The sequence below is a fragment of the Armigeres subalbatus genome, chromosome 3 (genome assembly GCF_024139115.2).
Source record: "Armigeres subalbatus isolate Guangzhou_Male chromosome 3, GZ_Asu_2, whole genome shotgun sequence".
Classification (NCBI taxonomy): Eukaryota; Metazoa; Arthropoda; class Insecta; order Diptera; family Culicidae; genus Armigeres; species Armigeres subalbatus.
This window is the reverse complement of record NC_085141.1, coordinates 118,825,406-118,839,335: the sequence shown is the minus strand read 5'-3', so window position 1 is coordinate 118,839,335 and position 13,930 is coordinate 118,825,406. Positions and strand designations below refer to the sequence as shown.

The 13,930-nt window shown below is 35.8% G+C and overlaps 1 protein-coding gene across 1 annotated transcript; it reads right to left on the bottom strand.

Moving 5' to 3' along the window:
* Positions 1 to 643: 643 nt before the first annotated feature.
* Positions 644 to 12,683, bottom strand: LOC134226730 (apolipoprotein D-like). The gene is made up of 4 exons (XM_062707694.1): positions 12,399 to 12,683; positions 12,052 to 12,298; positions 1,068 to 1,154; positions 644 to 1,001 (listed from the first exon to the last, which is right to left on the bottom strand). The coding sequence occupies exons 1-4, from the start codon at positions 12,519 to 12,521 to the stop codon at positions 766 to 768; spliced, it is 693 nt and encodes a 230-aa protein (XP_062563678.1). The 5' UTR covers positions 12,522 to 12,683; the 3' UTR covers positions 644 to 765.
* Positions 12,684 to 13,930: the final 1,247 nt, after the last annotated feature.

Here is a 13,930-nt window from a genome sequence, read left to right as displayed (position 1 = left end):
CTGTTCGCCGAACGTCATTCATTTGGAAAATTAAATTTTAATTACCGCTTTTCTTCTCGTCGGTTCTCCTTCTACACAGTCAGTGAGCTGATAATAAAATTCTGCGCGTCAGTCTCAAATGGGCTTTCCGCATGATGCTTTACGGCATACGCGCTAATGCAAATAAATCTTTAGTATTTTAATTAAAGTTTAATATCTCACTTCATTGCCATTTTTTGCTTCAATCGGCGTCGCGCTTGGTGCTGGCATCGGCCGGGAAATGACTTCAATGCCAAGTTAATTTGTGTCTTCCCAAGAGAGTTTTTCATCGCTTTCACAAGGACTCACTGTGAACACATTATGGGAGAATGTGTGCCATTAGACCTGTAGGGATGTTCGAGAATCACGTATTGATGGAACCAAATTCAAAAAATGCTGTTGCGAATGTGGTACACGAATAAAGTAATGTAAAAATTAAATTCATGTAGTTTATGAAGAACCCTCTCTAAGCACTGTCGTTTTTCAAAACAGTCTTTTGGGATTGGGAGTATTAATAATTAACTGTCTGTTGGAAATCACTGCGATGCTATGAAATGATGCAATCCAGTTTCAAATGTATTCAAATAGCAGCGTGTAAGTAAGAGTTGATAAAAGTGCACATAGGTCTTTCTTTACTTAATTTTATTTAAATCATGCTCGACTTCAAACACTTCTCTAACGCATAGATTGTACAATGAGATTCCCAAGTATGACTATGTTTCATCAGACGTCATTTACTGAATTATCTTATAAGAACATTTTAACTGCCATTAATGCAACGCAAAACTGTAGCAAACTACCGAACAGCGAGATTCGTATAGCAGCGCTGCTGGGGAGGATATTCGGCTTACAAGTTTTGGCCGATTGTTCGGTGGTGCGCCACTTGTGCTCCGGATGGTTGAAATGCTTCTCGATGAACTTGTTGATCAAATCGGCAGTATGCTTTTTCAGTACAGGATCCCGAGAGATGACCCAAGCGGATTCTGTGGAAATGAAATGTTTTCCATGGGAGGCAACCTAGAGTTATGTTCTATTAATTATAATATTACCAGAAACCATTGTCGTATTGACGGGATTGCAGGAATACACGATAGCATAGTTGAGATAATCCGTTTTAACAATGTCCAAGGCGGTATCTGTAAGAAAAAGGTAATTAAATATAGTGGGTCGAAAATAACTAAGCGATGGCTTCCTTTAAGTGGAGTTAAGTACGAATCGGCTTAAACTTTGAACATCTTATTTGAGAAATTATAATCAATTTGTGGATTTCCATTTAACTAGGTGGTCATGTGGTCATGGAATGTCATGTGGAAAATGTGGTCATGTGAGTGATGGTTCATTATTGGGTTTTCATCAGAGCGTTAGTGATTAATCATAGATTTAATCATGATTAATGAATAATGGGTTATTTAATCATTATTCATTAATCATAATCATACAAAAAATACGATTCAATCATTAATCACTTATCATTATTCATAGATTTTTGCATTTAATCATTAATCACTAATCATATTCATGATTGTTTTGAGTTTATTCATTAATCATTAATTTTAATCATTGCATACATCGCTTTTATTCATTAATCTTTAATCATAATCATACAATTTCATAGGTAAAAAAACATAATTTGGTCGAACGGTTACTTGATTATTGATCACTATGCAAATCATTTAATTTGATTATTCATAATAATTAATCATTAATCATATCGATCGTTAATCATTAATCATACACATATTGTGTCAACATTTAATCACGATCGGTAATCATTAATCATACTTCAAACGTTTTATTCATTAATCATAATCGTTAATCATTGTCAAAAATTAATTTAATCATTAATCATAATCATTATTCATTGTCAAAAATGAATAAATCATTAATCATAATCTTTAATCATAGAATTGAATGATTTAATCATAACAAATTTAATCATTCATTGGAAGCTTTATTCATTAACGCTCTGGTTTTCATGATGCCAAACAAATGACTGTTATAATTTGAATGCTATAATGGTCATAGCACTTACTACAAAGCTGTAGGAAAATGAATAGGCGAAATTTTATTAATCAAACACGAACTATCAACCCAAGTTTTATGATCCGGAATTGGATATTTTTTTAAGTGCAAGGTAACGACAAATTAAGGATTGTTCAGTTTATGAAGAGGACACTTTGTATTGTCGATGCTTTTCAAACCATCAATCTTATTAGAAATCTTTTTTTTCTCGATGAAACTATTGTCTGACCTTCTAGAAATAAAATCCATTTATCAACGAAACAATTCTAACTAAGAAATTTGCGATATTCATAACAATCTCAATTTATTGGATTTTCAACAGCTCCAACCGTTTATATTCCGTTTTCGGGCTGCCACAGGCTCTACTGTTTCTGGATATCGACAAATCATTGACAATGTGTTTCTTTCCGATCTTCTTGATGATTTTGTTGACATGCCGATGTAATTTTTTTTACAAACTGTAAATTTTGCTTACAAAAACAAAACTGTTGGGAAACTTATGTTTACTCGAAATTCGAGACGATATGACAATAGGCGCCATTTTGTTGAATTTAAACTGTTTTATCTATGTTTTCAAAAATAACAATTGATTGATAGTGTATTATAATATACGATAAAGGATACCCCATCAAAATTGACCAATCTGTCTGTTTTATATCGTCATGTAAAAGTATCCTCTCAATAAACTGAACAGTCCTCATTGATATATAATTACTGCTTATCGAAATTCGAGGTCATTACTTAAAGTATGTGTAGTAGAAGGATATCACTCCCATGAAATTTTAAGAAAACATTATAGTTATCTGTAACCTATTATCAATCATTCAGGAATTTGTTGCGTTAATCATCGCAGCTGAAAGGTGACGTGTTTCGATTTTTCTCATAGGAACACCCGCTTACCAGTTACAGCTATACTTATCTGGAATTCAATCATGTTCGCCCATCTGCACTAATATTTGATCATGGATAAACTAAACATCTGTTTTGCTCTTTATCCAATGCAGGCTCGTGTGTTCGAAACTATTTGTGCAGCCTGCTCAGGCAGTTATAGTTACTTGCAATGGTGAGTAATAGCATTTATACACGGTAGTAATTTTGTTCCCAGAAATAAGAAATTTATTCATGATTATTTCGTGAATATAGCGTGCTTTCATGTCATGGGAATGAATTCATTCCGTGTAGCCTGGTAGCTAGTGCTTGGTCCTATATGGATCTTTCTGATGAATGCGCAACTTATTCAAACCTATTTGATTTGTTCGATTGCCTTTTGCCGTTTATGATTAGCAAATTTGGAATTAATTATCATGTCAGAAAGTCGACATCAGTAGGATACGCTTGTTCTGGATGCATGTACGCGCGTTAATATACTTCCCACTAGGAGATGAGAAAAGGTTTTTAAGCTTCACAGGAAGACCACTTTTTCCGATTTTGACTAGGGATGCTACATAGGGTATATTTGCGTGTACATTCGCTGTTGGATATCCTCAGTTATAGGGTGGAGGGATATCCAGTACGATTTGTGATCAATTGGATCTGCTACACGAAATCTTTCACAAGAAAATGGATTTGTTTAAAAATGCGTTTTCATGTGTTCCGAAGAAAACCATCAACCTCAAATCAACCTGAACAAGATCGAGCCACGGTGCCCCGGTAGACCATTATTATAAAATAAAAATGTCCATCAAAACCAAGTACAGGGCTCGATTCCTGTGGTAATTCTGCACCTCTGGACCAATTAAAAAAAAAATCCCTAGGAGGAATCTCGAAAAATCTCGATTTGAAGTTTTTAATTAAGAAATTTTAAAAGAATCTATATTTTAATTCAATAATATCCCAAAAATACCTTCAAAGCCGTCCAAAAAGTGGTCCAAGTTGTTTTCAACAAGTTTGCATTTGTTGCCTTTATTACAATTATAAATTTTTACAACTGATTAAGCTCACCAAGCTGACTTAGGTATGTTTTTTATATTGCTTTTTGTATGGCTTGAAGTCGTCTATCTTCAAGAGTGCTACCTCTCGTTCAGAACCATTCATGAATTCACGTGCAGGCTGCAGATTCTTTGTTGAATGCCATTCAGATTAAATTTTGTATTTTTTTTATTGTATCCACAAATGATGCTCGATTCAGAAGTAAAGATTTGAGTACGGAAAAAAATGATGAAATAAACCAACTGCTTAAAGATTTGTTCAAAGTAGTGTAAACAACTAGCATTATATAACAGGTTAGATCTTCGTTAGATGCTGTAACAAGAGAATTGACGGAGCTTTATCATATTCTGAGATTTCCACGCAAAAGGATCATCGGACTGGTAATGACTCCAAAGATGGCGGTAAGGAAAAGCTACGATTTTCAAGAGTGAGCTCGGCATATATAATGAGATCTCGAGAACCAAGGAAAACATCAGGAAAAATGCACAAGAGAAAGAAAAAAAATTACAAACTTCGTGCATATTCTTTTGGGTTTTCCGTTACGACGAAGATAAAATATTAAATTTTAACTTTTAAAAACACTTTAATAAAGAAACAAAATGAACCTTTGCTTATCTCCGTCACTACACATCTAGTTCGGAATTGTTAATACAATTTTAAAGTTTCTCGAAAAGCGCCATGTTGAGTAAATTTATGGGTGAACCAAGTGCAGATGAGGCATCAACAAATTGCATAGAGTTCACTAGAATCCCGATCTTTCGGATCACATCATTACTATGTTTAAACATTAGCAATTTTCTAATCAATATTTCAATCAGCAGGTTCTGAATGATTTCAAAATAGTGAGCATGGTTTTGAGGAAGCAATTGATGGCTTTGCTAGCAGCTGGTAAAAGCCGCAGCTTCCATTCACGTCAAAGTACCATATCTTGAATTATCATGTTCTAGAGTTCTCAAGAGGTACCGGAATAGGTTTTGGCTTACATATCAAACATGCCTTTTCTTGTCCGTTGATTAGAACTTTGACGAGATTTGGCAGCAAAGATCAATTCATAAGTGCTGTGATCGAGTATAACCGCTTCTAATTACTATTACTCTACACGAACTCTGGTCTTACTTCTCTCCATTATGAACATAAACACTAAATTAAAATTAATTTTTACCTTTCATTCTATTATACATTGAAAACAACACTTATGACGAATTTCGCGCCAACTCGACCAGCGGTTGGCAGCACCATCTCAGAATCGAATGAAACTTGGTGGGCATAAAGAAATGGTATTTCTACGCTACTCTGCATACTTAGTTTTTCAAAAATTGTCAAGAGTAACATTTGATGAGGGCCTAATTTTTTTCATGGATTTTTTAAAAATCTAAAAATTTAAAAACTCTAAAATGACAAAACCTACAAAAAAGTGTTGTATGGCGGACTGTCGTGAAATTCCCGGAATTTCTGGAAAAGTATCCAAAAAATAAAATACCGATTTCTACACTGTAAAACATTAGTCTTAAAAATTAAAACCGATATTACAAAAAAACCTCATCTCAGAAATCGATGAATTTTTTTCTGCAGATAGGTATTTTAATTATCTAACTTTTCTGGGAATAATGTTCCTGTGACATATTTAAGGAAAAAAAGTTTTTCTAACAAAAACTTTTTTCATGTCCATATTGAGTGAAAATTTATCAGCGTGTTTTATACCTACAGCGCCAATTATAGGTTCAGCAGCCTATCATCAACCAACGACACATTTTGGAAGTATAAAAAATTGTTTGGGAAGCAATTTAGCATAATCTAACATTAATGTGGACCAACATTTGGAAAGGGCGTATTTTTTCCTAGATTGTTTATATCAATGTTACACACAAATGACCAGATTTACAAAATTGTTAAGTTTGATGGAATATTGTCTATGAAGTCTGAAACATAAAAGAGCGTTTCGTTCACCGAGAAAATAAATTAATAAATTAATGATTAAAATTGGTTTAGCAAAAATAAAAATTGGAGGTCGATTTTTTATCAGATAAACATTTTGATTCCAAACGGATTTCCGATAAACGCACTTTTAAAAAATAATATTTTTTCCGCATTTTTTAAAAAATTTTCTTCAATTTTATTTGTTTAATTTATTTTGTAAACTCAGTCGAACCTTTCAAAGACTTTTGGGTCTTTATCTGAGATGGAATTTTTTTTTTAGGATTTTATTATGAGCGATTGGTATAAAAGAATGAAGCTTTTGTGTGCCAATTATAGTTTTTGCTTTTTTGAAAAGTTCATCAAACTCTTGTTGAGTACTGTCGTCGGGGGTGACAATGGGTCAAATGGGGGTGAGACTGGGGGTCACTGTTTCAACTACTTAGAATGCTTGTAGAATGGATGTATCGGAGGACAAGAAGACAAAAATATAAGAGACCTTTTTGAACGATTTTGCTCTACACCCTCCATGCTCGATGTGAGAGTGATGACCCATTCTCACTCCCAGACCTATTGCCAGCCCCGATGGCGGTATTGCTCATTCGTGATATAACAGAAATGTAATATAGTGATATTTTTGTTTGAATGAAAACGTGCCCATTCGCCCATTCGTACAACTCTCGAGGAGCCTTGATAGTATTTCCATAATCTTTGGCAAGAGTTGCTCGTTTTGCCATTCGTTTGAGAGTGCCACCAATAGCTTCGCAAGGGCCTTTTCCGAATTATTACAACCTTTAGCACCATTTTGGATAATGAATGGATAATTTTCAGATAAATCTAACAGTACAAGTGTATTGTTGTCTGCAAATAATGTCATAAGTTATAAGTTTATCAATTTCTTCAATAAAATACGATACAAAATCATCTACAGGCTTTATAACGGTTTCTAAATTACACCGTTCAGTGGTTAGCCTTTGCTGGAAAACAACATCTTCTTTTCCACTATTACAATTAAATATCACTTCAGTTTCGTTTCGGCAACATTGCCCGTTTTCAAAGTAATTATTTTTTTGTAATTGTTTTTAAGTTACTTCGATACAAAAAGTCAAATAAAACATAAACCCTTTTCAAATGTTGGTCCACAAATATGTTAGATTATGCTAAATTGCTTCCCAAACAAATTTTTATACGTCCAAAATGTGTCGTTGGTTGATGATAGGCTGCTGAACCTATAATTGGCGCTGTAGGCATAAAACACGCTGATAAATTTTCACTCAATACGGACATGAAAAAAGTTTTTGTTAGAAAACCTTTTTTTCCTTAAATATGTCACAGGAACATTATTCCCAGAAAAGTTAGATAATTAAAATACCTATCTGCAGAAAAAATTTCATCGATTTCAAAGATGAGGTTTTTTTGTAATACCGATTTTAATTTTTAAAACTAATTTTTTTCAGTGTAGAAATCGGTATTCTATTTTTCTAAAAAAAATTCTGGGAATTTCACGACAGTCCGCCATACAACACTTTTTTGTAGGTCTTGTCATTTTAGAGTTACATCGATTTATAAAAAATCCATGAGAAAAAATAGGCCCTCATCAAATGTTACTCTTGACAATTTTTGAAAAACTAAGTATGCAGAGTGGCGTAGAAATGCCATATCTTTATGCCCACCAAGTTTCATTCGATTCTGAGATGGTGCTGCCAGCCCCATAGAAGGGTTGGCGCGAAATTCGTCTTATACTAAACTCGAGCAAGTTAGCCATATAAAAACATACTAAAGTCAGTTTGGTAAGATAAGTCAGTTGTAAATATTTATAGTTCTAATAACGGCAACGCGTGCTTAGGGCCATCTTTGGCGTTGTGCAAGAGAATGGTGTGTGGCGGCGAAGGATGAAACAAGAGCTCGCCCAGCTCTACGGCGAACCCAGTACCCAGAAGGTAGCTAAAGCTGGAAGGGTACGATGGGCAGGGCATATTTCAAGAATGCCGGATAGCAACCCTGCAAAGCTGGTGGTTACTTTCGACCGGCAGGTACAAGAAGAATTGAAGGACATCTATCTAGGTGGATTAATCAGGGTTTTTTGTGATATTTTTGGATTCCTATATGGATTCTTTTGAAATTTCTTAACTTTAAACTTCAAATCAAGATTTCTCAAGATTCCTCCTAGGGATTTTTTTAAAAATTGGTCCCGAGCTGCAGAATTACCACAGGAATCGAGCCCTGTACTTGGTTTTGATGGACATTTCTATTTTATAATAACGGTCTACCGGGGCACCGTGCGAGCAGCTTCGCCCGTACGACGAGGGGAGTGGGCGATGTCTTTGAGGGATTTCGTCCCAACTCGAATAAATGTTGGTACATATCACCCACCTTTCTAGACATGTAGACTTTGTAACAAAAAAGTTTTGTATGGGTGACTATCGAAAAATCAGTCAAATTCTCGAATAAAAGTATTTGAAAATTTTAAGTTGATTTGCAAAAACACACCTCTTTTGATTCGGACGAAATTTTGTATAGGCAATAGGTTATTATGTTTCCTAAAAATAGTTCATACATCGCAAGCTGGGCACTTTGAGGAAAAAAAGAATTTCCGAAGGGTTTTTCTTAGGAATTCGAAACAAATTACCAAAGAAATTTCTTAAAGAATTTTAAAATGAATGTAAGATATTTCTGCTATTACGTTTTGTTATTTCAGCCGTTAAAACGACCAAAAAGATATCAAATTAAGTAAACTCAATCGACGATTTCACAACATTGAAACCCAACTTAATTCACCCAGTGGTGATACTGCTTTTCTCGCATTTAGCTAAGACACCAACCTTATATGGCGCTTATATAGTTCGACTCCATTTTCTTAATAACTTTTAAACGCAATGGTCGATCGTTATCAAATTCAATAGTGATCAACAAGGCTTTATCCTCTTTCGAATGCAACTTGTTGCGAAAAAATCGGTTAAGAATTACTACATGAAAAAGTGGCTAATGTTTTTCGGGTTTCGTGTGCACCCACACACACATACACACGGACAGACAGACATTTGTTCAGTTCGTCGAGCTGAGTCGATTGGTATATAACACTATGGGTCTCCGAGACTTCTATAAAAAGTTCGATTTTGGAGTGCAATGATAGCATTTCGGTACAACTTTGTTGTACGAGAAAGACAAAAAAAGTTATCGGTTTGCTCGGGAAGGCTTCTACCATATAGTTTTTTCGGTTAAACGACATATTCGGCCTAACAACTTTCAGCCTTGTGGCTTTCTGCCGAACGACTCTTTTTTGTTCAAATATTCAATTTCAATTAGATTCTTTTTTAATTTTTGGAGAGCTTTTCAAAGTTTCAACAAGATATTGTATGGAATTTTCATGGAAATAATTCTCTGGAGTTTCAACGTTATGTTGTAGGAATATATTAGGAAATTATATGGAAATTGCACTGAATCTTTGGAGTTTCCACTGAAAATTTGAATCGGCGTGGAAAATTATAGATCAGCGGCGTGACAAATTTGAAACGGCGGCGCGCCAGTGCAAAAAAGTAGGCGGCGGCGGAGTGCCAAAAACTGTCGGCGGCGGCGCCGTGGCGTGGCGGCGCACACCTCACCTCACACCACACCTCCAAGGTTTTTTTCAGCAAATCCTTAGAAAATTACTTCGTAGCTAAATCCAGAAATTCCTCAAGATATTTTTTCGAAAAATAAAAGAAAAGAGAAAAACTTTCGAAAATTCATTCGGAAGGAATCTCTTAGGAATCTCATCAGATATTATTTTATAAAAACCTTCGGAAATTCCTTCAGAAGTACCTACGGAAATTGGTTTAGAAATACCTTCGGAAATCCCTTTAGAAAAAATCCTTCCGAAATTTCTTTAGAAAAATCTTTGAAAATTCCTTTGGAGATTTTTTTGAAAATAAAACAACATATTCTAGGAATTCTTTCTGAAATCGCTCAATAAATCTCTTTGGAAAGTATTGGAAAAAATTCTTGGTATTCCTTTGAAATTTCTCTCAGGAATTTCTTCAGAACTTCATCCAGGAATTCTTTCAAAAATTCTTTTAGGAATTCCGTCGGTAATTCCTCTTGTTTTTTTAGCAACTCTTTCATTAATTCTTTGAGACATTTTCATTTGAGCATTCTTTTGGGAATCTCTTCAGAAAATCATTTTTTAAAACAATTCATAAATAATTTTCTGAAGAGATTTCCGAAAGAATGCTTAAAGGAAAATGTATAAAGGAATTAATGAAAGTTTTGCTAAAAAAACAGAAAAATAACCAAAGGAGTTCCTAAAAGATTTTTTGAAAGAATTCCGGGAAATCTTTTAGAAGTTCCATCGAGAATTCCTTCAGATATTATTTCAGATTTTCCGTTTGAAACTCCTCCGAAAATTCCTACAGGATTTCCTATTTAATTCTTCAATAATTTTCTGGAAGAATTTTTTTACCCAAAATTTCCGAAATAATTCCTGCACATATTTTGCCAAAGTTGGCTAGGTCGGACTAAGAAGTCCAATAGATTATCAAGTGTCATTGACAAGTACAGATTTAAAATTTCCTTAAGTAACGCTCCCTTAGCAGATAAATATTCCGTAAAGGAGTGGCATAGCAACTTCAATTGTTCATGTAAATTTAGTGAGCCCTTTCCAATTGTATTCACTTATCTTAAAATTTTCAAATATTATTATTCATAAATCTTTTTGAAATATAATTATGTGGAAATAGTTAAAACCTTGAAATATTGACTTGATTGATATTGAAACAGTGACTTGATTGATATTGATAGTGTACGCCTCTCTTTATTCAATTTGTTGATTGCTCTCTCCAAGTATAACCAACCACCGTACATTTACAAAAAGCCAAATTCCAGTAGCTCGGCTTTGAGCATAGAGGCGCGTAGTACATTGCTAGTCCTACGATTTGTCTCGCTAAAAATCCAAATGAGAAAAAAATCGGTTTTTCGTACCTTCTTATCTGTTTTTGACACTTCGTTCGTCTAACCTATATAATTTTAGATTTTGTTTGTTGTGACGCCCATCTCAATTACAATAAATATTAGGGTTCCTCATCAGCCGTGCGGTAAGATGCGCGGCTACAAAACAAGACCATGCTGAGGGTGGCTGGGTTCGATTCCCGGTGCCGGTCTAGGCAATTTTCGGATTGGAAATTATCTCGACTTCCCTGGGCATAAAATCATCATCGTGTTACCCTCATGACGTGATATACGAATGCAAAAATGGTAACCTGGCTTAGAAACCTCGCAGTTAATAACTGTGGACGTGCTTAATGAACAATAAGCTGCGAGGCGGCTCTGTCCAGTGTGGGGATGTAATGCCAATAAGAAGAAGATGAGGGAATACCCAAAAGGCGTTTTCCCTCAGATAGACGTTATGGGATCTCTTTCCCATGTAATTGTCCCAAAGTACAATAGAGTAGGACAATGATCGTCTGCCACGCGTCAACAGAAGTTTTTTCTCAAGTAATTTAGGAGTATTTCCAAGGGGAGCTAAGAAAAATTTAATGGAAAAATTAAATGTGCAGGCATGCATCCAGAACAATCACATTTGAAAGCGAAGATACAAAGCGCAAATTGATTTATTTCCTATTTTTATGATTTTTCCAGCAGCTAGTACACATGCTAGCAATAAAAACGACACACATTAAGCAGAAATCGCTCTGTTTGCGAATGTGATTTACATAGATGCATGCTAAGTCGCTACTGGACTCATAATTTTGATATTCCAATATTATCTACAAGATCTTCGTCTGTTTCCCCCCATACAGATGGTTAAACCTGTCGGTCAGACTCCGCCCCAGGAAAATTGACAAGTTGATACATTGTTGTAGAACTGTTTGACGAACCAATTTGATCAACTCGATCAAACATAGCGTCAACTTGTCTAAATTCCTCGGAGCTGAGCCAATGTTTGTCAAACATGCTTGACCGTGTGCTTGTGGGGATTGGATTCCCACCAACCAACCGCATACTCCATTGAAATTATCTTATTGCAGTTATCATGTTTTTAGATGTAAAACCTAGTATTAACTGCATTGTAACTTGTCAGGTAAATCACGGGTAATTCCACATACAAAATGAATATTATTAAATATTTGTGGTTTCCGGTAGCTTTCACAACAAAGTTGCAATCGATCTCACAAACAACGCTCTGCAGCTTACCTGGATCAGCCGGATCCGTTGTATTGTAACGCAAAATAAACTGCGGCACCTTGGCATGGTGGAACACCTTGGGCGTCGCAGTGCCGGTCGAGTAGACTACCTCCCCGGTGGGGCCTTCCTGCGCTGCTCGTAAGATATCGAAATCAAGGCTACCCTCCGCCCTACTGTACTGCTCCTGCACGCAGTCCTCCAGCTCGACGACGTTGGGATCGTACAGACGGCGCATCTCGTACCATTTGCCGGCATACTATTGGACGACATTAACCATCAATCACCATAAAAAAAAATCACATCGCTGACTCGGCGGGATCCCCGCCCGCGATTGGAATTCCGCTTTGAAAACTTACCCGGCTTTCGTCGAAATCGTAGGACTCTTCAAAAATCAGACAATGTTTCTCGTAGATAACGGCTTGTATCGTGTGGATTACGGCGAGCAGCAGGAACACGGCAACGATTGTTAGGGACTTCATTTTGGACGCCCACCGCGTTCCGTACCGTGTGTGTGCTTTGAGCGATAAGGATTGTGGCGACGCACAGCGAGAACAAAGATCGATCACACACTGATGTTGCTGGCTGCTCTGTCGATCGACCAACAACGACTAAGCGAAAACGTGCTCGCGAACAACAACGGACTGTGACTCAGACTCAAACGGAATATGCATATACGGTTCATACTTTGATTCTGCGTATATGGGCAGGTTTGGCATTTAGACCACATTTGGAATACAGATTCGAAGCGTTATGAACAGAATGTGAAAACAAAACTCGCAAATTCTGCTACGCTGTTTTGTGTATGTAGTTGTTGAAATCTGTATTTATTCGAAGTAAACTAGGGTGGATGCATTACTGATTGGTCTAGTGAATTTATTATACCATATATGGTGAATACGACATGATTTAATCTTAGGTCTTCAGTAATAAGTAACATACAGATTTTTAAAATGTTTAAAAAGGTTTCAAAGCGTAAACACGTATCTAAAATATAAAGCTTAATGCAACTGTTAATAAAACTATCAAAAGCCATACCTAAGCTATGTAGCTACATTTTTGATCTTCACGATCGAGTAAGCTGTCATAGAAGAATCTCCCATAATAGAATCTCAATTCCTAAATTTATGTGATAATCGAAACTAAAATAAATGACTACACCAGACCTTTTATGCCCGGTATTTTTTTCTACGAAACTAACTGATTGGTAAAAGTTTGGAACTGCCAAGCTGTTCGGTAAAATATTATAAATTTCTTAACCGTAGAAGTTTGAAGTAACCGAAAAATTTAAATATTTCTTCCACTGACAAATAAGTACTAACTCGTCCCGGTCCCGGAGTCTCCAGTAGTCTTACGAGTAAAGACGGAGGGTGTAGAACCATAGAAAAAGAAGAAGAACCCTGTCCCGATGTTACAAACATAAGAACGCATATACTTTGCAGCTGCCAGGATCGAACGAGAACGATCAACCAACAGACATTAACCTTCAATAATAGAAATATCAAAGAAAAAACCTAATTAGAAAGAATAGCATAATAAGCAAATGTGTCGCAGTTTCCCAATAATTAATCAATCAAAGAAGTATTTTTTTTTTGAAAAATTGGATAATGTTCGAACCATCGAAAATATCTTCACCATCCATAAATTTAAATGGAGCCTTCGTGATGTTCGGATAAAACCCCTTCTAATTGGCGAGATCCGATTACGCATTGTCTGGATTCAGCAGCGGACAACGATTTAACATACGCCAATTAGACGATCAGCTCCGAAGAAATTGTTCGAGAAGAACTTGGAACTCGGGCAGCGGATATTCTGGAAGGTGGCAGCATAAAAGAACAGTGGACGGCCAACTTCTTTAACTTTATGGGCACCTGGTAAGCAGTGGGGAAGG